This window comes from Zophobas morio, unplaced genomic scaffold, assembly GCF_036711695.1.
Source record: "Zophobas morio isolate AGI-343-1 ecotype UQ-CSIRO unplaced genomic scaffold, CSIRO_AGI_Zmor_V1 ptg000014l, whole genome shotgun sequence".
Lineage (NCBI taxonomy): Eukaryota > Metazoa > Arthropoda > Insecta > Coleoptera > Tenebrionidae > Zophobas > Zophobas morio.
In genome coordinates, this window is record NW_026972119.1 from 18,651,838 (window position 1) to 18,679,668 (window position 27,831).

A 27,831-nucleotide genomic window follows, 5' to 3' on the forward strand; every position below is an offset into this window, starting at 1 on the left:
TGAAAACCAGGCAATTAAAAATCGAAAAAAAATGCGAAAGCGAAAATTAGAAAAGTCGAAAATTCAAAAAGCAAAAATTATAGAATCGTGAAAATTGTCGATAGACTATTACATTGAGGCATTAAAAACTGAAAAATTAAATATCGAGAAATTAAAAAATGAAAAATCGGCAAAAATTGAAAAATTAAAAGACTGAAAAAAAAATTGCAAATCAAAGAACCGAGGAAATGGAAAATTGAAACAGAAAATTAAAAAGGGAAAGCTTAAAAAATCTAATATTTAATGAATCGATAAATTGGAAGGAACAAAAAAGCGAAAATAAGAAATTCTAAAATCACAAGATTATAGAATCGTTAGAATTGTAAAGTCGAAAAGTTGAAACACTGAAAATTAAATATCGAGAAATTAAAAAATTAAAACTGGAAAAATGAAAAATCCAAAAATTCTAAAATCGTAATATTGAAAAAGTGAAAAATTTTAAAATTGATTATTATTATTACATAGCTAAAATTAAAACTAGAAAAATTACAAATCGGAATTGAAGAAACGAATAATTGAAAAATCTAGTAACTTAAAACCTAAAAATGTAATCAATTTTAAGAAAGAATTACTTGTCCTAAATTTTAGAATAACGTAAGATTGGGAACATTCTAATTTTTACTATTTTACTTTTTAGTTATTTTTTATTGTATTTCTGTAGGTGGTTATTAGCGTTAGAACAGGTATTGGAGTTCATGATGTTTGGATAGCAGTAGATAAAACTAGAAATTTTAGTGGGCAATACGTTGCAAACATTGTATTGAGAAAATTATATGTATTTACGAGGATCGAAAATAATCGTAATGAAGGATCGAAGATTCCCCGGAAAACGTAGGTGAAATGGCATTTAAAATCTTGTCAGTAAAATATTACAAAGCGAACATGTAAAAAAAGATTTAAGAATGAAACCCACTGAAATTTCTAATTTTAAATATTCTCCTTTAAAATACTATCACCGTATACTTCCACCATTGAACTAAATGTATACGGTTGTCAAAAATAAACAAATAAGTTCTTTCAGGTGGAAGCTTTCAACTCCCAATTAAAACATCCGTTGGAAGTCCCCACTTTAATTTGTTTCAAACTCGATGCGCCCCTTTTTGCATGGAATCAAAGCCCCTCGAAGAGGAAATTAGTTCTGGAACCGGATCGCCGCTGACCAGATTAAGCCGTGTATAGCTTGTTAAATTATCCAGATAGATTTGGTGCTAAATGCGCTCAGAAATCCAAAAACCAATCAAACTTCCTCAAGGCAAATAACGTTCGCAACCATAAAGTGAAACAAAGTGGAAGTTATCGATGACGAAGGGAGCTGCTGCACAGCCCGGGTGCCAATAAAACAAAGTTGAGTTTTGACCTAAATGACGGAGTTATAGTCTAACACAATATATCGAATAGCTCCATCAATGTTGGTGTGATGCCGTTCCATCGGACGGACTTTAGAACGCTCATATTTCAATTTTAAGCGATCGTTGTGATAACGACTCTGATAAAAAACTCTGGGCGTCGTAAATATTGGTTCGCTTAAATTAAAGTACCGCAGTTCGGTTTGAACATTTTGCTGCAGTTAAATGTGAAAGTAACAAATTGCAGGACAAGAATCACACTAATTAGAGGCACTGTTCTATCAATGCGGACTAATTACAGAGTGCATGCAAGAATTAGCCCAGCGAGTTCAATTTAAAGGCGTTTGAAATGTTTGTTCAATTAAAATTAATTAGTGCTTAGTTACACGTTCTGGACTCTAAACGGAAAAGTGGGGTGGTGTGCTTTGTGAGAAGGGATTACTTTCTACAAGAGCATAATTTATGTGTCTAGTTTTTATGACTCGACTTAAACAGATTTTTTTTAGCGATACAATTGTTAAACAGAGATGAAAATTATGACCCATCTTAAGTTGCGATATCTCAGCTTTCTGTTAATTGTCTTCCGAAAACTTTAACTTGGATGTAATCACAGGCAGCAACAAAAATTCAAACTTTGCACCCACTTCCTTGTCTTAACCCATTTCAGCGGTCATTTGTTCAGTTAGCACGGAAATTGTCGTTTCTGTGTATTTATTGATAAGGGTCGGAATCGGTCACACTGGTTCTGTGGTACCCCACATCACGATTGATAAAGGCGAGGATTTTATTTATACATATCGTAACGATTTTAAAATTTCATCCACTCACATCGCTAAAAGTTTTGCTTTTATTGTATCCAAAATTCTGGGCATTCGTTAAATTTTCCCTGCAAACTATCCCGACGCTGAACAGACTCTGGATGTTTCCATTAACTGGTTTGGCGCAAAATTAGCTGTGTATCTAAAATGTTTTAGATGCCAGCCCTTAACTGCTACTAAAATTAGTCAAATTGCAGCAGCTGCAATATATCTTGTCCAGAGGGAAATTGGATCGGGGGTGGTAATGGTTTTCCTCTCTCGATAAAGATTCCGAAGGATCTCAAAGAATAAATAAACTTCTTAGATTTAGAGCAGCGCGGGAGAATGTCCTTTATTCAGTGAGAAGTGAATGCAATAAAAGGTTTAAGAGTGATAGCTAGCACTGAAAATGAAAATATCATAATGCATTAATCGAAAGAAAAAAAAATGACTACAGATTCTTAATCTACGGAAAATTCTCTGTGAGATAGTGTAGTGCGACACTTAATGACAAAGATATTCGCATTTTTTTTTTATTTCAAACCCATTTTCTAGCCTTATTTGAGCAATTCCGGTAAAAATGACCATATATTCTAAGCACATCAACGGTCAGCGTTTAAATGATGACGGCGGTCAGCTCAGGTCAGCTGTTAGGATAAGTCAGCGGTCGAGTCAGATTAGGCCAAGTCAGCGCTCAGGTCAGCTCAGATCTGGAGAGCGGTCAAATCAAATCACGTCCTCGATCAGGGCAAGTTAGGTTAGGTGAGCGGTCAGCTTAGCCCAAATCAGATCAGAACAGCGGTCACGTCTGGTCATATCGGCGGTCAAGTCAGATTATCGGTCAGGTTAGTTCAGCGACAGATCTTGAATTTATGTAATATTCTGTGACAGATAGTGTAGTCTTATTTAATTTCTTTTATATTTAATAATATAGATATAGGTTTTTCAGGTCTTTAACCACTGAAAATTCTTCGAAAAAATTACTATAGATACTTAATCTCCGAAAAAATCTCAGTCAAATAGTGTCGTCTTAAGTATTTACTCGATGCAACACGTTTTCTAGCATTATTTAAACACTTCTGGGAAACATGACAATATATTCTAAGTAGAACAACGGTTAGCGGTTAGATCAACTTGGCAATCTGATGAGGTCAACGGTTAGTCACGTCAACGGCAAGGTCAGGTCATCTCAAGTCAAATTCAATTTTTTTTTAAATTCACACGCTTTTTCTGGTCCTATTTTAACAACTTCGGCAAAGTTGACCATGGATTTTAATTACATCAACGGTCAGCGGTTAGGTCAGCTCAGATCAGGTCTACGGTTAGGCTAGGTCAAATCGGGACAGCGATCAAGTCAAATCAACTCTGCGATGAGGGCTGGTCAAGTCAGCGATTAGGTCACGTCGTCGCTTAGGTCAGGTCAACGGTCAGGTCAAATCAGTTGCCAGCTCAGGTCAGCTCAGATCAGAACAGGATTCTGAAGTCTAATTATATTGCCTTTGGGCCCGTTGTGCCTTCCCCAAGTCCATATCAGGGTGTCATCCCGCTCCTCTACACATCAAGCCACCCATGTGGTCTTATTTACCTTACTTTGTACCTATACATATATATAATAACATAGACATACGCTTTTTCGGTCTTTAACCACCTAAAGTTCTGCGAAAAAATTACTACAGATACTTAATCTGTGAAAACTTCTCAGTCAAATAGTGTAGTCTTAAGCTCGATACGACCCAGAAATTGTCAAATTATAAAAATTTCAAACACGTTTTCTAGCCATTTTTGAACAGTTTCCGGAAACATAACCATGGATTCTAAGTAAAACAACGATTAAAGGTTAGATCAAGTCGGCAGTCAGATCAGGTCAACGGTTAGGTCCCATCAGCGAGGTGAACTCAATTCAAATTTCTTAAAAATTCAAACTATTTTTCTGGTCTTAATTTAACTAACAGCTCCGGCAAAAATGACCATAGGTCGGTACTTAGGGCAGGTCAACGGTCATATTAAGTCAACGGTCAGGTCAGGTTAGATGAAGACTGCGGTTAGGTCAGCTCAGATCAGGTTAGCGGTCAGGTCAGACCAAATTAGCGGTTAGATCAGTTCATATAAGGTCAGAAGTGTGGTCAAGTCAGCGGTCAACTCAGGTCAACGGTCAGGTAAAGTCAGCGGTCAGGTCAGGTCAGGTCCGCGGTCAGCTCGAGGCATCGTCCAGATCATCGGTGAGATTAATTCAGAGGTCAGGATAAGTTAGTGGTGAGGTCAGGTCAAGTTAACTTTTTTAAAACGCTTTTCATTTCCGGAGCGTAAGCTAAGGAAGTATAGTATTTTGGTTCTATTTTAACGTCACTGGCAAAAACGACGACAGATCCTAAGGAATATTCTTTGTTAGATAGCGAGTTTTTTTTTGCCTTATTTTATGTTCAATAATATAGACATGGGGCTTTTTTCCCGTAAGTTCCCCGAAAAGATTACTACAGATACTTGATCTACCAAAACTTCTCAGTCAGATAGTATGTCTTATTTTTACATTTAATATCACAGAAATTGTCAAATTTTTAGAAATTTTAAAAGCGTTTTCTGGTCTTCTTTGGACAGTTTTGAAAAAAGGGGTCGTGGACTCTAAGTAAATCAACGATCAGCGGCCAGGTCAAGTCAGGTTAGATCAGCGACTAGATCAGATCAGCAGTCAGATCAGATCAGAACTCAGGGCACATTTGATCAAGGATCAGGCCAGATGAAGTCAGCGGCTCAAACCCTTTTTCTGGTCCAAAAACTATCACCGATCCTTAATCTACGTAATCTTGTATGTCAGATAATTTGGCCTTATTTACCTGATTTTTTACCTGATGACATAGATACAGGCATTTTTTTTCGAGTTTAGCCACCTCAAATTCTTGGATAAATATGACTACAGATCATTAAATTTCGAAGACTTCTCTTTAAGATCGACATCAAATGATATAGGTATTGGCAAATTTTTGAAAATTTCAAATATGTGACCCTACCTGATTTAAACAATTTCGGGAAAAATGCCCGTAAATCAACGGTCAGTGATCAAGTCAGGTCAGGTCAGGCGAGATCAGTGGCCAGGTTAGCTCAGTTCCGTGCTTAGGTCAGGTTAGTGGTCAGATCTGGTCAATGGTCACGTCAAATCAGCTATATGGGTCAGGTCAGATCAGGTCAGCGACTAGGTCAAGTCAGCGGTCAAATCAGATCAGAGGTCAAGTCAAATCTGATCAGGTCAGCGGTTAGGTCGGATCAGATCAGTTATTAGGTCAAATCAGCGGTCAGGTTTGGTCGAGTAAAACTTTCGAAAAATTGTAACCCTTTTTCTGGTTCTATTTAAAAAACTCGGGCAAAAACGATGACACTTCCTTAATCCACGAAATCTTGTCTGTCAGACAGTTTGGACTTATTTGCCAGATTTTTGCTTAATGACATAGACACAGGCATTTTTTTTCGACTTTAGCCACCTCAAATTGTTCTAAAAAATGACTACAAATTCTTAATTTTCGAAAACTTCTCTTTCAGATAGACACGAATAACACAGATGTTGGCAAATTTTTGAAAATTTAAAATATCTATTCTGGCTTAATTTGAAGAATTTCGGTAAAAATGACCGTGGGTTTTAAGTAAATCAAAAACCGTGGTCAGATCAGCGGTCAAGCTAGATCAGTGTCCAGGTTAGGTCAGTAGTTAGGGCAGGTCAGTAGTTGAGTCACGTTTGTGGCCAGGTCAGGTCAATGGTCAGATCAGAACAGCGTGCAGGGCAAATCAGCATTAGATCAGGTCAGCGATTAGGTCAGATGAGCGATCAGAGCAGATCTGATCATGGGTCAGGCTAGATCAGGTCAGCGGTTAGGTTAAATTAGATCAGCTATCAGTTCAGGTTAGCGGTCAGGTTAGGTTAGTGGTCAGGTTTGGTCGACTCAAATTTTGCACGTTCAGGTGTAATTTAAAAGAATATTTATCGGTGTTCCTAAGAAGCTAAATTATTAAGAACAATTTTGTTGTTACATATTTAAAAATGTGAATTTAAAGATTGTTTATGTTTGTGGGACTGAAACATCTTAAACATGCTCGCTACGCTCGCCTTTTAGAGGTTGATTTTTTCAGAATAATTAGCCGTCACGGGGAGATCTGGAGGATTATTTTAATAAAAACTAAGTAGTCTTGCTCAGCGTTCTTTCGTAACGGTTTTTATGATATTACATTAAAAAAAAAAAAATTCGGAATGCGAGTGCAGCGAGCCCATTTACATATTATTCAAAATTATTCGTTGGTGTCCCCGGGAAGCTGAACTACTATAAATCAAAATTTTTTAGTGTGTAGAAAAGTGAATTTAAAAAAAATTTGCTTATTTAATGCAATACGACTAAATTATTATTATTAGAACAAAACCTAGGCAGCCTCGATGAGATTCTTTCATAATCACTTCTATGAGAATAAACTGCAAAAAAAATATTTTATCGCATTACAGTTTACAAAAAAGCGAATTTTAAAGACAATTCTGATTACTAAAGTTAAGGAGACCTACAGTCTACGGTCTCCCTACCTGTACCAAAGGTACATACTTGTGTCATTTTTATGAACTTCGAATTTTTATATGATTTCAGATACTAAAAAAGGTGATTATAACTATGCAGCAACAACCATAAATTTTCAAGACTTGTTTTCGACTAAACCAAATAGATACTGACCATATTTTTTTAAGTAGTATTTTCTTATCATTTGTCACATTTCTTCTTCAAACACACCACTCCAATTAGTGTTTTTGATCCGCTTTTGCAAGAATCACCATTTATAATACACTAGATCATGATTCTTACACCCTCGATCCAAAACATTTATTCCAATTCACAAAAAAAGCTCAAGTATTTTTTTTTTTAATTAAATATTATTTCTAATTTGTTGTACTTTGTGGTTAAAGGTAAGTTTTTCATTCGTAATCAGACCTAGGGGCGGAGCTGGAGGCCGAGCTTATTTGCAAATTCGATATTTTTCTACAAAAATTCACAATAACACCATTTCAATCATGATTTCCGTTTCTTGTTGGGAAAAGAATATTAAGTGTATTAAAAAAAAAACTCAAAATTCCAAAACTTTTTCTGGTGCTATTTCAAAAACTCCTGGGCAAAAACGAGGACAGATCCTTAATCCACGAAATGTTGTCTGGTAGACAGGTTGACCCTATTTGCCTGTTTTTTAATGAATGACATAGATACACGCACTTTTTTTTTCGAGTTAAGCCGTCTCAAATATTTCGAAGAAAATTTCCACAGATCCTTGATTTTCGAAAACTTCTATTTTAGATGGACCTCGAATGACACAGATATTGCCAAATTTTGGAAAATTTCAAGCATGTGCCCTGCTGCCCTGATTTCAACTATTTCGGAAAAAAATGCCGTGAATTTCAAGTAAATCAACGATTAGTGATCAAGTCAGGTCAGTGGGCACGTCACGTCAATCCTCAGGTAAGTTAGTGCTTAGGTCAGCGATATGTGTTAGGTCAGCGTTATGGATCAAATCAACGGTCAGGTCATGTCAACATTATGTCTGGTTAGGTCAGATCAGGACAGGTATGATCAGAGATCAAGTCAGTTCAGTGGTCACATTAGGTCTGTGGTCAGGTCCGGTAGACTCAAATTTGCTTCAGCTACGGTAAAAACATTGACGAATCTTTAATCTACGAAATATTTACTGTCAGATGTTTGACCATATTTGCCTCATTTTATATTATAATAACCTTTTTTTGATCTTTAATCACTTCAAATTCTTCGAAAAAATGATCAATTCCTTAATCTATGGAATCTGTCTCTCTCAGATTATGTAGTCTTATTTGCTCGATCTAATGACACAGAATGTGACCATAGATTTTCATCAGCGGTCAGCAGTCAAATCGGGTCAGCTGAGGTCATATCGAATTTTTGAAAAAATTGAACGCTTTATCTAGCCTAATTTTAACATATCCGGCAAAAACGATAGTCTTAGTCTCCGGAGTATCCTCTGCCGGATATTGTGGTCTTATTTGTCTCATTTTTACATAATCGCTAAGGTATATGTAGGTTTTTTTTCAAATCACATATTTTCAATATTTTGTGACACATGATCATACTTTCTGAATCTGTCATTAAATCGTCAGTAGTTTTGGGAATATCATAATTTTGTTCAGTTCTCTAACCAAGACAAAAACTTTTAAAGATTAATTCAGAATTGATAGCACCAAGATTTTACATAGGTTTTTAGTATCTTAAAATTTGCGATGTTATAATAATTACACTTTTTACAAACTTTTTACAATTAAGGATCCAAATGATAATTTATACTTAACTAAGATAAGACTGGTTGTGGCAAATGACAAACCCTCTAAGAAAAGAGAGGGCGGGTGGGCGGGGCTAGTACTTGTCAAGATAAGACTGTTTGTTGTAAACGACATACCCCCTAAGAACATAAAGTGTGGGTGGGCGGAGCTAAAATTTGCTAAGATAAGGCTGAACAATATCAAGAGTTGTCATTAGAATAAAGAGAGGGTGGGTGGGCGGGGCTATTGTTTGCTTATAAAAGACTGCAGGAAAAATTTAAACTTAACCCCGCCCACCCACCCGTTCTGTCATGTTTTTTCTTCTGACATAAGAAATAACTCTTATACAAACAGTATAACGAAAAATTACGACTAGCGATTTTTTTAACAGCGTACGTTCTATAAGTTCCAGTTCCCACTCTAAAAGACAACATATAATTAACCCCGCCCACCCACCCCGCCTCCATTTCAGTGATTAATTTTATCAAGTTTGAACGAAAGGTGGATCTCATACTGAACAGAAATAAAGTCGTTAGAATGAGAACTGCGACGGTGGGCGGGGCTAGTACTTGCTAAGATAGGACGGATGTTGGTAAATGGTTTACCTTCCAAGACAACAAAGGGTGGGTGGGCGGGACTAGAACTTGCTAAGATAAGACTGATTGTAGCAAATGACATATTCTCTATTAAAAAAAGAGCCTATTTGGGCAAAAAATTAGCCATCGTTCGCCAAATTGATACAAAAACAATTTTCGTGTTGATTTATATTTATCTCTCTTGTGTTATTTTGTTAAGAAATCAGATTATTTAAAGAATATGTGACTCCTTTTGGAAAACAAAATTTCTAGTCGAAATTTCTTAAGAAATTTTGAAATAAAGTCATTTTAAATTTTTGTTATCCCGGCGCCTCCACAATTTTTACACAAAAATTAAATCAGTTAAAATCAATCTGTACTTAACTACATCAAAGAGTACAGTAGAATACATTAAAATTAATAGAGAGCTGTGGTGGTGCTATACCATTTTCGGTAACCAGACTGTGTTAAATATTTTGCCATTACAGCAAAATGTAATTTTAACAATTTTGCTGAAATACCATCACAACTCGTAAATATAATTTCAGTAATCTCATCTGTCGTAGGAAGTCTAAACTCAAAGGAAATTTCCTGCTTCAAGCTTTTTTGGAAATGTTATTTATCTTTCTTTTATCTTCTGAGTGACAACTTGTTGACTCAGACTTGTGTAAAGACTATGTACTTATAGCATAAAATAAACACGATATTGATTATTTTCAGAAAAACTCTGAACCCTGAAATTTTACTCATTTCATGTATTTTGGGTGCAAATTTCCCAAAAACCACCTCTTTACTCAAAACTTAGAACACAACTCATTAGAAAAGCCAGTAATTTTTCCCACCAGCTAATTGAATTACTGTCCAACTTCTTAGCGTCCCTTCCCACATAGTTTCAAACGCAACATTCCCTCTCCCAGATGAACTTTCCCACTGCCTGGGGCCCAACCGCGTCTTAACCCACCCATCCGGCCCGTAAATAGTTCGACTATGTGGACACACGTCGAAGTTCGGTTTACCTTCTTTCGGTAGGCTGTAGCCGTGAACCTCGCAGTAGGTGGTCGGCGCCAGCGGGCCCGGGCTCGCCGACCCCGTGGACGGCAGCGCCGCGGGCGCGTCGATGGTGAAAAACGTGGAGGCGGACGCCCTCTCCTCCGTGTGGACGACCTCCTGGCGCCGGCACTTGGCACAGCGCTTCATCTCGGAGCGCACGCGCAGCAGCCACACCATGCCGAAAAGAGCCATGCCGGCGGTCGGCCGCCTCATGGCACGAACCTGGCCATACCTGAGTCCTCTTCGGGCGGTCGCCGTCCTGTCCTTCACACACATGCCTCGACTTGCCGGCTATGAGACGGGGGACATCAGCGCCGCCCCCGTCCCGTTCGCATACTACCGCACGGTATCGCCGCCACCGGCTGGTAGCCGGGAGGCGATCACTGGCCGCCCATGGTTCCTGCCTAAGAAAGTGACGCGTTATGGGGGAATTTTCGAAGGATCGCACCGGCTCGTCGATCGATTGGGGTTTGGAAGACAAGCGAGTGAGATATGGGGTGGGTGGGAGTCGCCGAAAACCTCAAACCAAGTGTAATGTAGATACAGCGTGGGGCTGTTTGTTGTGGAATTAACATTTTCGGGTTTAAAATGTACATAAATGTGAGATAAATACCGAAGGGAGAATTGGGACTCTCATAAAAGTGATTATATTATTACATGACAAGCTTTACATTTTTGTGTATCAGGATACTGCCACTTATCTGGGTTTTACAGTTGGCATTGTGAAACTCCTTTTGTAAGGGTTTGTTTAATAATTTGCGGAATGTGTTGTATTAGCATTTGACGGATTAGCTAAATGTTTACCTCCAAAATAAACAGAGTTTGTTAAATCCGGTATTGTTTCTTTACGACACAGAAATTTCCTCATATAAAAGATACTTCTTCTAGGATTAGTTCATTGTCTAAGAAATCTGACACAACTAGATTTGTAGATTCTGAATCACTGAATTTAAGCTGTGTTAGAAAATTTTTTGTAAACTTCTCGATATAATGTCAATCGAAATATTTTTTGTTTTAGTCACAAACACCACGAAGACGTCAAGCTCTATCACTGCTAGTCACACCTCTACCCTAATGGGTAAAAATGAATAAGAGGACCAGCATTTGAGTTTAATACTCTATCATCTCTTCCGGTTCAATGCTATTTCGTTTTAATATTGTCAATGTTTAATAAAATGTTGAAAAATTCTTGGATCTTCCTCTTAAATGAAGAATCTATCATCAGGAATTAAAATCTTTAATAATCCAGACAGGTCCAGCTACAATATAACGTTGGGTGCAAGTCCGTTCAAATTTTGAGGTGATTTGGTAACGAAACCCACAGGATTTTCTCAACATGTTGAAAGATGAAGTAAGATTATAGAAAAAGTTAAATAGTGATTTGTCGACCAACATCAAAGTCCATCGTACAGTTCAAAAAGCAACTGGTTAATAGATATAGGGTTCATTTTTCAAAAAGTATATGCTTTTTGTTTCAACTGTTTCGCTCTGTGCCCTCTTTTCTAAACCCGTTTTCTAATAAAACATTTGATTTCCATTGTGTTTAGCATAGACGTCGGATTTAATAAATTCTTCTATTGTAACCTTCATCGTGTTTAAGAATTAGCTGAGAATAAAAAATATTTAAAAATTTTTGTTCCACCCTTGCAGAAAAAAAAATCTTTTCTTTGGCTAAGTTTCATTTTCGAAGACGGATATCTTTTTATTTCAACTGTTCTTTTTTTTTCTTTCCAAAATCCGTTTTGCTTTCCTAGATGATAGAAATATGTATTCTTTAAATTATTTATTTTAATGAAAAAAATTGTATTCCTATTGTCCTTAACATAGAAACTCTGTTTAATAAATCCTTTTGTTGTAATCTTCGTTATGTTCTAGAATTATCTCAGCATAAAACTAATTCGAAACATTGTGTGGAAGGCTTAAAGAAAAATGTTTTCTTTCCTCGTCTAGGTCTAAAGGCTATTTCAAAATTAGTGTGTAAGTTTTGTAGAAAAAGGTGTTTTATTTTTCGTCTAGGCTTGATTTTTCAAAAAGAATAAGTTTTGTCTTTCACCTATTTCTTTTTGTTTCCTTTTTCTTAAACCAATTTTGCTTTTTCACAACATAGAAGCATGTATTTTTTAAATTATTTATTTTAGTGAAAATATTTGATTTCCATTGTTCGCACTATGGACGTCTTATTTAATAAGTAAATCATTTTATTGCAATCTTCGGTTTGTTTTGGAATTATTTAATTGTTATATAAAAATAATTAAAAAATTATTTTCTTTTTTTTCGTCTAGGCTTGATTTTCCAGAAAGCATAAACTTCTTGTTTCGCCTGTTTTTTTCCTCTTTTATAAACCCGTTTTGTTTTTCTACATTTTGGAAGTATATATTTTTAAATAATTTTAATAAAAAAAAATGATTTCCGTATTGTCCTTGACATAGAGGCCCTGTTTAATAAATTCTTTTACTGTAACACTCGGTCTATTCTAGAATTACCTGAGCAAAACAATAATAAGAAAATTATGTGCGAACTTTGCAGAAAATGTTTTCTTTTCTTTGATTTTTCAAAAAGGATAAGTTCCTTGTATCAATTTTTTTTGTGTTTTCTTTGCTAAACGAATTTTGTTCTTTTACATTATCCTTAACATTGTTCTGTTTAATAAATCCTTTTGTGTAATCTTCGTCGTCTTGTAGGTTTATCTGAGCATAAAAATAATTTCAAAGTTTGTGTGGGAGGCTTAAAATTTTTTTTTTCTTCGTCTAGGCATGATTTTTCAAAAAAGCTAAATTTTTGCTCTCCCGTCTTTCTTGTTGTTTCCTCTTTTTTAATCCTGTTTTTTTTTCAGATTATGGAAGTGCTTTATTTAATTTTATTAAAAGAAAGAATTTGATTTCAATTTGTCTTTAGCATGGACGTTCTGTTTAATAGAACTATTGTAATTTTCGCTGAACTTAGAATTATCTGAGCGTAGAGGTTATTTCAAAATTAGTGTGTAAGTCTTGCAGAAAAATGTGTGTTTTATTTTTCGTCTAGGCTTGATTTTTCAAAAAGGCTAAGTTTTCTCTTTCATCAATTTCTTATTGTTTTCTCTTTCCTAAACCAATTTTGCTTTTCCGCATCACAGAAGTATGTATTTTTTAAATTATTTATTTTAATGAAAATATTTGATTTCCCTTGCCCGCAACATCGACATCCTGTTTAATAAATCCTTTTATTTTAATCTTCGGTCTGTTTTAGAATTATTTATTTAATAACCATATAAAAATAATTTAAAGATTCTTTTATTATTTTTCGTCTAGGCCTGATTTTCCAAAAAGGATAAGCCTCTTGTTTCGTCTGTTTTTTTCCTCTTTTCTAAACCAGTTTTGTTTTTCTACATTTTGGAAGTATATATTTTCAAATATTTCTAATAAAAATATTTGGCTGCGGTATTGTCCTTTGCATAGAGGTCCTGTTTAATAAATCCTTTTACTGTAACATTCGATCTGGTTTAGAATTGTCTGAGCGTAACAATAATTTAAAAATTTGTGTGCGAGCTTTGCAGAAAAATGTTTTCTTTTCTTTAATTTTTCAAAAACGATAAGCTTCTTGTATCATTTTTCTTCGTTTCTTCTTTCCTAAACCAATTTTGTTCTTCTACATTATCCTTGACATTGTCCTGTTTAATAAATCCTTTTGTTGTGATCTTCATCGTCTTCTAGAATTATCTGACCATAAAAAATATTTCAAAATTTGTGTGGAAGCCTCACAGAATTTTTTTTTGTTCGTCTAGGCCTCATTTTTCAAAAAGGATAAGTTTTTGGTTTTACCTCTTTCTTTTTGTTTGCTCTTTGATAATCCTGTTTGGCTTTTTCAGATTATGGAACCGTCTTATTTATTTATTTTTTTGAAAGAAAACATTTTATTACAATTTGTCTTTAGCATGGACGTTCTGTTTAATTGCAATTTTTGCTGACCTTAGAATAATCTGAGCATTAAGGTTATTTCAAAATTAGTACGTGAGTCTTGCAGAAAAATGTGTTTAATTTTTCGTCTAGACTTGATTTTTCAAAAAGGATAAGTTTTCTGTTTCACTTAGTTTTTTTCCTTTTTCCTAAATCAGTTTTGATTTTCTACATCATAGAAGTTTGTATCTTTTAAATTATTTATTTTAATGAAAATATTTGATTTCCCTTGCCCGCAGCATCGACGTCCAGTTTAATAAATCCTTTTATTGTAATCTTCGGTTTGTTTTAGAATTACTTATTTAATAATTATATAAAAATAATTTAAAAATTCTTTTATTATTTTTCGTCTAGGCCTGATTTTCCAAAAAGGATATGCTTTTGTTTCGCCTGTTTTTTTTCCTCTTTTCTAAACTAGTTTTGTTTTTCTACATTTTGGAAGTATATATTTTCAAATGCTTTTAATAAAAAAATTTGGTTGCGGTATTGTCCTTTGCATAGAGGTCCTGTTTAATAATTCCTTTTACTGTAACATTCATATGTTTTAAAATTATCTGAGCATAACAATAATTTAAAAATTTGTGTGCGAGCTTTGCAGAAATATGTTTTCTTTTCTTTGATTTTTCAAAAAGGATAAGCTTCTTGTATCTTTTTTTTTGTTTCTTCTTTCCTAAACCAATTTTGTTCTTCTACATTATCCTTGACATTGTCCTGTTTAATAAATCCTTTTGTTATAAACTTCGTCGTCTTCTAGAATTATCTGAGCATAAAAATAATTTCAAAGTTTGTGGCAGCCTTACAGAATTTTTTTTCGTGCGTTTAGGCCTAATTTTTAAAAAAGGATAAGTTTTTGGTTTTACCTCTTTCTTTTTGTTTCTTTTTTTATAATCCTGTTTTCCCTTTTCACATTATGGAAGTGTTTTATTTATTTATTTTTTTGAAAGAAAAAATTGATTTCAATTAGTTTTAAGGATAGACATTCTATTTAACAGAAATACTGTAATTTTCGTTAGCTCTAGAATTATCTGAGTAGAGAAGTAATTTCAAAATTTGTGTGGAAGCCTAGCAAAAATGTTTTCTTTTTTTCGCATAGGTCCGATTTTTCAAAAAAGTTATCAACGGTTTTTTTTTTGTTTGCTCCTTTCTAACCCAGTTTGGTTGTTCACATTATAGGAATCTCTTTTATTTAGATTTCTTAAAAGAAAAAATTTCATTTCAATATGTCTTTAACATGGACGTTTTGTTTAATAGAACTACTGTAATTTTCGTTTGCCTTAGAATTATCTGAATATAAAAATAATTTAAAAATTTGTGTACGAGCTTTGCAAAAAAATGTTTTGTTTTCTTCATCTAGCCTTCATTTTTCAAACAAACGTTTTTTGCTTCGACTGCATCTTTGATTTCTTTTTTGCTAAACCGTCTTTGGTTTTTTCACATTTAGGAAGTATGTATTCTTCAAATTTTTAAACGAAAAATTTGGTTTTTGTTTTTTTGAATATGGAGTTGAGCTTACACGGTGAATTTTTTCTATATGTTATTTTTCAGAAAAAAAGCCAAAAAAGCAAAAATTTTGGCTTTATTTGAAACAATTACGTGACGTCTTTAAACAGTGCAGATTTACCGAAATCAATTTTTATCGGAATCATTTAATAAAAGAAGCTTAATTCTTGTTCTTTATTTGAACATATGTTTATCTTCTGTAGTTTTAATCGCAGAATTAGTTTTATGAACAAAGCAACAATTTTAATTTTTTTGACTTCTTTTTAGAAAATCAAAAACAATAATTGTTTTCCTCTTTGAAACTCAATTCGAGGAGATACGTATTAATTTTTTAATTGTTCTTTTAATTTCAATTTCAATTATTTGGTCAAGATTTGTCGGTAGTGGTTTGAAGTTTATACTTTATGCCAGTTGCTACTTTTTGGTTTTTTTGGTAGCTCTGTTATCTTAAGCTATTTTCCACTAAATTTCGTGAATACATGGATTTTTCCTTCTAATTCACGGATTATTTGTTATTTTCTTTCAAGATGCAAGGAAAAATTTCTTGATTATTAACATCTCAGGTTAGGTCAGTTTACACAGTTTTGCTCTGTATAAAAATCTTTAAAATAGTCTTTTACCCAAATGGGATACAAACTATTGATTGTGATAACGCACGATAAAGCTTTAAATGGGTTGACTTCAACTTGTTGGGTGGCCAGATAGTTCTAGAGGCGATATCCCATTTCGTACACAATTTTCTGCTTATTTTTACAACAACGAGGTCCAATCTGCTTAATCGGGACTAACGTCAATTACCATAAGCTGATGATTTCAGTTCTTGAAATTGTTGCATCAGTAAGCTCGTTTTTAAAATCTAAGTGATATTGTGTTCAGACATTTGAAAATCGTTTTGTTTCTATTTCCATTGGATATTAGATAAATCATCCCAAGTAAGATGTTTGTTTTATCTTTATCTTCAAGCATGCTCTGAGTATGTATCTGCACTTGCAATCAACACAGCTTTTACAATTCTCTTTAAACATCAAGAACGGATTTCCTACAAAGAAAACCGTCACTGTGAAACTCCCGCTCCTAGTTTATTCCTCCTTCTAACTTACCGGATTCTGCAATGTCATAACCTGTTGAGTTTTCTTGAAATATACAACTCCTACTAGACTTACAAACCCTACTAGATAACAATCATCATAATTACTAGTCATTCTTGTCAACATGGTTACGCATTTACAACACAATTCAGCCTTTTTAGGCCAGTTTTCGTTTTATAATAGCCAAACACGCAACGGTAGCAGGTACACAATAGAACAATTCCATCCAATTTCCCACTATCGTTTTGGCACGATCGCCTGATTGAAAGACAAGAAACCCACTATTATGTATTACATTTCAATAACATTCATCCTTTTATTCACAGTTTTGAATAAATTCCACGTCTACACTGCATTTGGTCTGAAGACAACACCCAACCGATTGGGTTGCTTTCGGCAACAAACACCAGTTCGTTATTGTAACGAAATAATGGAACGCCTCGCTCAGTTCTATTAGTTAACTAAACAAAAAGTACTATTCGATACGTTTCAGGACATGAAGCTGCTGAAAGTTTCGTAGAATGGAAATATTATTCAGCAGAGCGTCTCAGAATGAAGACACTTTTCTCGCGGGTTAAGAATTGCGTAATTCTTTTCCAACACAATCATTATTTACACTCGCTGAAAGCGATGAATCTTTGACAACGGAAGTGAAAGGCGGTGTTTGTAATAATAACAGTTTAAAGCTTCTTATACTTTATGGAAATGCCAATATTTGATCTTTGCCTCAAGTTCATCTGGAAACGGCGCACAAGTAAATTTAGTGAAAAAGCAAACGCGAGTTCGAGGTAGGTTTGCTTATATTGTTGCTGGATAATATAGTTGTAAAATACTTAAATTATAGATTAAAAATTATTCCCCACACATCTATCTCTCTCTCTCTCTCTCTCAGCGCATTCAAAGGCAACCCCTCCTTGATTCGACGTAGAATTCAATAAATAATAACAGCTACTGCACAGCGATAATTCAGAGTGACTTTGATTGATTCATGCAGTTATAATTAATTGCCTTTACGCCTGCACTAATTGTGACAGGCTAAATTTTAACGTTATTGACGCTGTCATTATTTAGGTACAACTAAGCAATCAATACCGGATATTTCAAGCATGTCCACATTCAAGTCCATTTCCCCACAATATTATTATTCCTCCTATTAATGTTAATCTAAACTTGGAAAAACATTTTCAAGTCAAAAAAAGTTCGTGTCTGCGTTCCCATTTCATTTGCAACCCTAATATTTTTACGTGGCTGCGGTGCGAATAAACCAGTAAATGAAAAAGCAACATTTAGCTGAAATCAACTCGTAAAGCTCGAGCCGCAATATTGCGAGACAATGCGGTGTGCTGCAGAAGCGATAAACCCTTTGAATTATGCAACTGCCCTCTAGATAATGACAGCAGATAGCGCTAATGTCCCAGAAGTTCCTTCCGAGAACCACTTCTAAAACTTAGCCTCGGTCGCCGCAAACGTTTGCAAGCACGTCGTGGTGGCGCAGTCAAAAATTTAGCACAACAAACTGAATTAAGTAGAGAGCTTAAGCATATTAGGTTGGGCGCTTTAACTTAAACGACCCTTTATGTGTCAAATTATGGAATAACGTGTGTTGTAGTTGGGCGAAAAGCTGTGATTAATACGCCTGAACTGGGTTTCGAGATTACGACGGATAAGTTTTAAGAAATCGGTTCTATAATCGCAGCAGTAAAACAAGTTTAAAGCACCGAACTGTTACCTTATACTTTGTAATAGTTGTTGAACTGTGTACTAACTTTCTTAAGAATTAAGTTCTGAAGGAATCGATAACTAATAAAAAGTTACTCAATTTTCCCGAAATTGAACAGAAAATGGAGAACAATTTATTGGATGAGTTTTAGAGGTACTCGGGCATTTTTGCTTTATTTGGATTTGTTGCTTTTTATTCGTTGGTATAATTTCCGGTTCGTGATTTTTAAATAAAGCAAGATGTGGCACTAAGTTTCAAGGTCTTTAAAAATTGCATATAATTCTTTCTTAATTCATTTTTTTTAATCCTTTATAATTCGTTGTCATTTTTCTAGTGCGTCCGTCATCGTCATACAACATGTTCCAAAAATGGGGCTTGATGGTTGTTAAGAAGGGTCTGAAGAACTAAAAAAGTATGGTTAAAAAAATCTCTGAAGTAAATTTTGACGAAATCAAACTTCAAAATTGAAGAATTAACTTCGTAATTCTATATTTTAATGTGAATTTAATTTGACCTGAACTGACCTGTATTCATCCCACCTAACATGGCGATTTAATGATATGATAGATGTTCTGAAAATGGTTACAATTTTTTAAAAAAGCAAGATTTGTTGGATAGCATGTACTTCGAGCGCGAGGTAAGTTCTATCTATACTTTTTTTCCATGTAACAACGTAGTTATCAATCATACTTCTATTTATTTTTGAGGTTTAATGTGAACACAGCTCGCTTTGCTCGATAAAACATCTTTGGAAGAACTTACTCAACAATCTTCTTCCATTTAAATAGCTAAATTATTACATATTTTATTATTAAATCATCTAAACTTAAAAAATATTTCCTTGTTTGATAAGATACAGTTTTCTTTGAAAAACACGATTACCTAAAAACCTGGTTCAGATGGTAATTTGTTGCAGAAAAATAAAGATTTTGCAATTAAGCTCCGCCCCCCTGTCTCACGACGAATAAAAAAGATCATCACGAGTGCGATAGGGTGGGCGGGCGGGGCTCATATTTTGTTGTTTTTTCTTGCTCTATGTAACCTTCTTTTTATACCAAGAAACTTAAAACATATTCAAAATGGTAACTTTTTGTAAAGAAATAAGGATTTCTCAATTACGTCATCACAAATGAGATCGGGGCGGGTGGGCGGGGCTTATATTTTGCTTTTTTTTTCTTACTATACATAGTCTTCTTTTCCCAGTAAGAAAGCAGTCAAAAACACAATCAAGAACACCCGTGGAGTTTTTAAGTTTTGTCTTTGGTGCAGTTTTCGCCTTGACAGCTCACTGTCAATTTAAAAGCTCGAGTTGAAAATGTAACGATCAAAGCAAACTTTCAAAAAGACATGGCTATTGCTAGAGTGCTATATATATTATTGCACTCTCCTTATTATCCATTTAAACACACATTTAATTTTTTCAATATCTGTAAACTTGATAAAAAATTTGTAATCGATATAAATTACAAAGTCGTCTTCTTAATTGTAGAATTTTGTGTTAGTGGTTCCACTGACAGAATTTTCTGGCACTTAAATTATTTAAAATATTTATCTCAAACAGCTTATTGTCGAAAAACTGTAGATGGTAATTTATTGTAAAAAAAAATTATTTTGCAATTAAGCTCCGCCCCACGTCTTACGACGAATAAAAACATCATCACAAATAGGATAGGGCGGGTGGGCGGGGCTTATATTTGGCTTTTTTTTCGGAAACGTAGCCTTCGTTTTGGTAGAGAAATAAGGATTTTGCAGTTACGCTCCGCCCCTAGGTCTGAAACGAATGAAAAATTCACCGCAATTGAGAGGGGGGCGGGTGGGTGGGGCTTTGTGTTTGCGTTTTTTTTTTTGTATTAATATACCTAATCTTCTTTCCTTAAAAAGAAGCTTAAAACATGTTTAAAATAGTAAATTTTTATAGAAAAATAAGGATTTTGTAATTACGCTTCGCCCCTGGTTTCACAAAGATTGAAAAATTCATCATAATTGAGATGAATGGTGGGTGGGGCTTAGTGTTTGCTTTTTTTTTTCTTAATGTACCTAGTCTTCTTCTCCTAACAAGAAAACGGTGAAAAACACGATGAAAATAAGCCATGGAGATCTTGAAATTTGTCTTTGGTACAGTTTTCGTCTTGACAGTTTTCTGTCAGTTTAAGTGGAAATGTAACGATCTAAGACAAACTTTCAAAAATACATGGCTACCTAAGATCGTGTTTTTATTGCACTCTCCTTATTATCCATTTATACCAGATCTAATTTTTTCGATATTAGTAAAATTCCTAAAAATCTGATAATCTATATAAATTACAACGTCATCCTTTCAGTTGTGGAATTTTCTGTTAGCGATCTTACTATCAGAATTGTGTGCCAATTATAATAATTTAAATATCTAAAATATTTGTAACTTAATGGATTCCAATTCTAGTTTACTGTAGGGAAAATTTCAGATGGTAATCTACTGTAAAAAAATAAAGATTTTGCAATTAAGCTCCGCCCCCCGTCTCACGACGAATAAAAAAGATCATCACAATTGCGATGGGGCGGGTGGGCGGGGCTTATATTTTGTTTTATTTTCTTAATACACGTAGCCTTCTTTTCAAAACAAACAACTCAAAACATATTTAAAATGGTAAATTTTTATAGAGAAATAAAGATTTTCTAATTACACTCCGCCCCTGGGTCTGAAAAAGAATGAAAAATTCATTACAATCTAAATGGGTGTGGGTGGGTGGGGCCTAGTATTTGCTTTTTCTTAATATACCTAGTCTTCTTTTCTCAACAAGAAAGTAGTCAAAAACACGATCACGAACAGCCATGGAGTATTCAAGATTTGTCTTTGGTCCAGTTTTCGTCTTGACAGTTTCTTGTTATTTTAAAAGTTTGAGTTGGAAATGTAACGATCAAAGACAAACTTTCAAAAATACATGGTCATCTAAGATCGTGTTTTCACACTGCCCTCCCGTTATCATCCATTCAAAACATATTTAGTTTGTTGAATATCAGTAAAATTCCTAAAAATCTGGTAGTATTTATAAATTAGTCATCTTTTTAATTAATTGTAGAATTTTGTGTTAGTGATTTTTCTGCCAGAATTGTCTGTCAAATATATAAACTTAAATATTCAAAATATTTGCAAGTTAATGTATCCCAAACCTAGCTATGTGTTGGAAAAACTCAGATGGTGATTTATTGTAGAAAAATAAAGATTTTGCAGTTAAGCTCCGCCCCCCTTCTCACAAACAATACAAAAATCATCACAATTGGGATAGGGCGGGTGGGCGGGGCTTATAGTCTGCTTCTTATTCTTAGGATACGTAGCCTTATTTTGATAACAAGAAACTTAAAACATCTTCAAAATGGTAAATTTTTGTAGAGAAATAAGGATTTTGTAATTACGCTCCGCCCCTAGGTCTGACGACAAATGAAAAATTCTTCACAATTGAGTAGGGACAGATGGGTGGGGTTTGGTGTCTGTTTTTTTTTTCTTGATGTACCTAGTCTTCTTTTCTCAACAAGAAAGTACTCAAAGATACGATCACGAACAGCCATGGAGTATTTACGATTTGTCTTTGGTCCAGTTTTCGTCTTGACAGTTTTCTGTCATTTTAGAAGTTTTAATTCGAAATGTAACGATCAAAGACAAACTTTAAAAAGTACATGGGCATCTAAGATCCTGTTTTTACTGCCCTTCCTTTATCATCCATTTAAAACAGATTTAATTTTTTGAATATCAGTAAAATTCCTAAAAATCTGGTAATGTTTATTGTAGAATTTTGTGTTAGTGATTTTTTTGTCAGAATTTTCTGCTAATTATAAAAATTTAAATATTTAAAATATTTGTAAGCTAATGTATTCCAAACCTAGCTATGTATTGGAAAAACTCAGAAGGTAATTTAATGTAGAAAAATAAAGAGTTTGCAGTTAAGCCCCGCCCCCCTTCTCACAAAGAATAAAAATATCATCACAATTGAGATAGGGCGGGTGGGCGGGGCTTATATTTTGCTTCTTGTTCTTAGGATACGTAGCCTTCTTTTCATTACAAGAAACTTAAAACATCTTCAACATGGTAAATTTTTATAGAGAAATAAGGATTTTGTAATTAGACTCCGCCCCTAGGTATGATAACGAATGAAAAATTCTTCATAATTGAGTAGGGGCGGATGGGTGGGGTTTGGTGTTTGTTTTTTTTTTTCTTGATGTACCTAGTCTTCTTTTCTCAACAAAAAAGTAGTCAAAGACACGATCACGGACAGCCATGGATTATTTGAGATTTGTCTTTGGTCCAGTTTTCGTCTTGACCGTTTTCTGTCATTTTAGAAGTTTTAATTCGAAATGTAACGATCAAAGACAAACTTTAAAAAGTACATGGGCATCTAAGATCGTGTTTTTACTGCCCTTCCATTATCATCCATTTAAAACAGATTTAATTTTTTGAATATCATTAAAATTCCTAAAAATCTGATGATGTTCATAAATTAGTCATCTTTTTATTTATAGAACTTTCTGTTAGTAATTTTTCTGCCAAAATTTTCTGCCAATTATAAAAATTTAAATATTTAAAATATTTGTAAGTTAAGGTATACCAAACCTAGCTTTATGTTGGAAAAGCTCAGATGGTAATTTATTGTAGAAAAATAAAGATTTTGCAATTAAGCTCCGCCTCACTTCTCACGAAGAATAAAAAAATCATCACAATTGAGATAGGGCGGGTGGGCGGGGCTTATATTTTGCTTCTTTTTCTTAGGATACGCAGCCTTCTTTTCATAACAAGAAACTTAAAACATCTTCAAAATGGTAGATTTTTGTATATAAATTAGGATTTTGCAATTACGCTCCGCCCCTAGGTCTGACAACGAATGAAAAATTCATCACAATTTAGATGGGGGCGGGTGGGTGGAGCTTAGTTTTTGCTTTTTTTTCTTAATATGCCTAATCTTCACAAGAAAACAGTCAAAAACACGATCAAGGACAGCCAAGGAATTTTGAAGATTTGTCTTTGGTACTGTTTCCGTCTTAACAGCTTTTTGTCAATTTAAAAGTTTGAGTTAAAAATGTTCAAATGATCAAAGACAAATTTTCAAAAATACGTAGCCACCTAAGATTGTATTTTTTATTGCTCATCTATTTAAAACAGAACTAATTTTTTGATTATCAGTAAAATTCTTAAAAATCTGTACGTTACATTAATTGTACAGTCTTCTTTTCAATTGTAAAATTCTGTGTTAGGAATTCTACTACAGAGAATTTTCTCATTTTCTGCCAGTTATAATAATTTAAATATTTAAAATACACGTAAGCTAATATGTTCGAAAATATATTGTCGTTTGCAGAATTTTTAGTTTCAGTATGCATACAGCTCTCTTTCCTCGCAAAAATAATTTTTATAAACTACTATTGCCACATTATTTTTGTAGTAACGTAAAATAGTAAAACAATTATATTAAACAAATAAATATCTTCCAAATTAATGTAAAACGAAAGAAAAGAAACCATTTTATTTAGCAACTTTCTTTAATTTTATTAAATTATTATTTTATTATTAAATTATTTAATCACGATTTGAAACTTTGAGTTGAGAATGTGAAGATCAAAGATTTAATTATTTTAACACGAGTAAAGTTAATAAAAATATAGATCGCCAGAATATAAATTAAAAAGTGTTCTTTTTGTTTGTAAAATTTTGTGTTGTCGATTCTGGACAGATTTTTCTGCTTTCTGTGATTTTTAGGAGATAATATTTAAAATATAAACAAGTTAGTGTGTTCCAAATGTAGTTTGTTGGAAACTTTTTTCTTTTTATTAATTCTAAGATTGACACAGCTTGCTCCGGTCGCGAAAATCACCAAATCACGTTTTTGTTTCTCGTCTCAAGCCTGTGCCGATGCTTATTAGGCGAATAATTTCGGAAATAACTGGAGTCATAGTGTCCAATTTGATAAGTATTTTAGGAATATCGTGTAGATGATAAAAAGCCAACCAAAATTTGTCCGATCATTCCCACCAATGATCTGATGACGTCGCCTCAAAATTTTGCACGTAAATCCTATTTAAATTTTACTTCACAGGTGAGACAACTTTTGTTTAATAACAAAACCAATGCATCAGATTAATAGATCATTTTCATTTTATTTAGTTTACGATTTAAAAAGGGAACGTAGGTATAAATTTTTGCTTATCCATCAAATTTTCACTATTTCAGTCGACGCTAATTCATTTATAACACACTTTTCTTTTCCTGCAGTAGCACTTCCGGTTTTAGGACACCATGCATGCATAAAACAAACAGCTTTACGATCAGGTTTTCACAGCACAAAACGTCTCACTTCTGTGGAAGACCTCCACTCTTGACCAAAATTTAAAAATTAATAAATCTCAATCTTAAACGTCGTAAACGAGAACTAGAAATGTACACATTCCGAACTCGCCGTAAATTTAAATCTAGATGCGTTACGAGACATTGCATTCGCCGCCATCTCTTGCTTATAGGTATTTGTAACTTATTGCGACTCGGAGAAACAATGCCCTTATCTACACCCATAAATTTCACCCTTCTTTGATACGACCATCCTCCGATATTAATTTGGCGCAGTCTTAACTCCATATTGCGCCTCCTCGTAAAGAATTTAACTCCACTTAAAAATCCCAGAAGCTAAAAGTTGCCAGCAACTTAAACCCTAATTAAATCCCACCTAGGCACTTCCTAGCAAAACAACCAAAACCACCTTCGAGATTATTAACCGCTCGCTTGCCTTCCTCAAATTAGCTTAAACAGAAGAAGATACGTCAGCAGAAGTAGTTTATTTACCGATTTAAGTCGAGGCCTTGTTAGCTAGATCCCATGTCTGGTGACCGGCCTAGATTTCGGTTTGTTGCGGAATTAATGGAGATTAGGGCCAAGAGTCGGGTCTTGATTGAAGACGACCAACTAATGCCCGGAACGTCCAATTAAAATAAAAATTCTGCTGCAGTGAGCTGGATGGGACGTTTTGGGGAAATTTATGTCACGTATCTCGACAAATTGGGTTTGGGCTCGGACACTCGCAGACAACTCCAGCGCGTGTTTAGAGTAACATCACTTGTCCTAGTTTCATTCTTCGCAACGCCGAAACTTAATTTTTATTTCTGGAGTTGAGCAAGCGCTGTTATGGGGATCGTTCGACGAATGGCTGCTGCGTGTTTTCGCTGGTGAGGCCCGTGGAATACGAAAGTGCAGGTTTCTTGTTTATGCCGTGTTTGTTGGGCTTTTATTACCTTACTAAAGAAGGGACGGTTGATTGTGGGGAATGTTCGCTTTAATATTTCAGTTGTCAGCGTGGCACTAAACTAGTGAGGATTGATCATTATGTAAGGCTCGGATAATATGATACAGTTGGTTATTGGCAGTATGCAGAAATAATGGCAGAAATGGTAGAAATAAAATATTAATGTGTAAAAAAAATATAATTCCGAGGTTTAGTTATAATAATAACAATAATGTCATGAACGTAGATAAATTTAAAGACATATAACAAATAGTATTAATACTTTATTTCTAACGGGCTCGACAACATCATTTCGATTGTAATAAATTGGCAGCTGTTTTTCAAGCCAGTCCTCCATGACGACGTCTTCGTTAATTTTTTTCAGCGCTGAAAAAACGAAGCTGTGAACTGAAGCGAAGAGGTCCGAAGGCAGGGTTCCGGCAATCAATCCTCGATTTATGATGAACGTCAAGATAGTCACATTATCGCGCATAATAAGGCTTCCTGAAAGTCGTCTGGAATATCAAATAGGAGTGGCTCACGGACGTGACTTTCATAGAAGATTGCCATTATTATTCATAAAGTCAGATAGCGCACTTGAATTTAATTACAACCATGCCCCTAAACACCACAATACACAAGTTACGGAAATAGCTCAGACGCCGTCAGGAAGGAGGTAGATAATGCGAAATTGTAATGCCTCAGATTAGTTGTGCTCCAACATGTTTCTATTTATCGTCTTATTATCAAGAGTCAAGGACACGTCATCCGAGTAATTATCCAGGCAACTTACCGAGATTATAACAACTTAAGACATTGTGATGCTCCTGGGAATGCTACTAATTGTGGCATTAAAAATAACAAGCAACACTTTAGGCTATGAAGTAGGTAAACACTTTGAAGCAAGTTGCCTCGGAAATTTAGCTGCCTTAATACAGACTGTAATAATGTTAGACAGAAAGTGAAATAGCGGCATTTTCGGGAGCTCCAACAACAGCTTTTACCTTAAAAATACACCTGCTCTTACGGTAACTACGCGCAAAAGTTCGTGAGGTTGTGCTTGGGTTGACATCTGATGTGCTGCCTCACGAAACAGTCTTCGGGGGCGTCTAGCAAATTAGTTCTTATTTCACCGGGAATTCTCTCTAGTGGCTCCTTCATACTTGGCCTGCCACACTCATTAGTGCACCTTTTCACCGAGGACGAACCGTGTGGTTAGTACTGTTTGAAGGTGTATTTTATCATAATTGAGGAAAAACAGTCAGGATTTATCATTCAAGTGCACTGAAAATTGACGAAACAATTTTCATCAGTATTTATGCGAAAATGCAGACAAATATGCGGATATTATTTCTGTTATTTAGCAAATATTTAGGAAACAAAAACTGGTATAAATGTGGCATTCTTTATTACATATTTACAACCATTTTTTCACGTAACGAGAAACAAATTAAATTTGATGGTGAATAATAAAAAATTATCCCAGAGTATATTATATTATCATCTTCTGCATTCCTTGAATTTCCACGTACTATATAATCTACTCACTAATTCAAAAAGGTAGCTTTTTATTGCCCTTAATTAGTTCGTGTATGCTGATAAAATAAAGTTAAACAATCTGGATGTTTAGCCTAAAAAAAAAAATAAAGGCGGATTCATAAATCGCAAGTATAAAAGTATGTTAGTTCATGAAATTTAAATAACATGTACCATACAAAATTTGAAGATAACGTCATCGAACCGTTGGTGGATATGATGATGCTTTTTGTAGTGGACAATTTTAAAGTTTTAAATGTCACGTTTTTCGTTTTTATGTAAAAAATTTCTCTTTGAGTCCAAATGGATTTGATTTTCCTCGAGGTTTAAATTTATGTTTCTATTCTTCCCTGAATTTGTTGCGTTGCTTTAAAAACAAAGCCATAATACATCAAATCCCTCACAGTTCGTGATAATTGAACAAAATTTGCACCTCAGTTCGAATACGACTATAAAATTTTATCCCGAAACGGCGAAAAAGTCATCAACAAAAACAGCCATGGATTTCTGAATGTTTGCCTTGAAATTTTTTTTTCAGATCAAAACCAAAACTAAAAAACTAACGATAATCTGACAAGACGAAAATTACGTTTAACAAGATCTATTAAGAAAAAAACACATATCAATCCAAGTGAATACCCCTCGTTTTAAAGCGTCATTAAATCTGGGAAGAAAATTGTTCCACGAGGTTAATGGCCTCTTTAATGTT

The 27,831-nt window shown here is 34.4% G+C and overlaps 1 protein-coding gene across 9 annotated transcripts in view; it reads right to left on the minus strand.

The window, feature by feature from the left end:
* The window catches only part of LOC135128588 (disks large 1 tumor suppressor protein), a 1,417,771-nt gene that overhangs the window by 790,297 nt on the left and 599,643 nt on the right, over positions 1-27,831 (minus strand). For 6 of the 9 annotated variants that reach the window (XM_064055495.1, XM_064055487.1, XM_064055491.1 and 3 more), the window contains exon 1: positions 10,075-10,399. The exons of the other annotated variants lie outside the window; for them this stretch is intronic. In XM_064055495.1, the coding sequence (XP_063911565.1) occupies positions 10,075-10,384 (310 nt within the window). In that variant the 5' untranslated portion in view covers positions 10,385-10,399. Of the gene's footprint in view, positions 1-10,074; positions 10,400-27,831 lie in introns of those variants that run through there. 9 annotated transcript variants of the gene reach the window in all.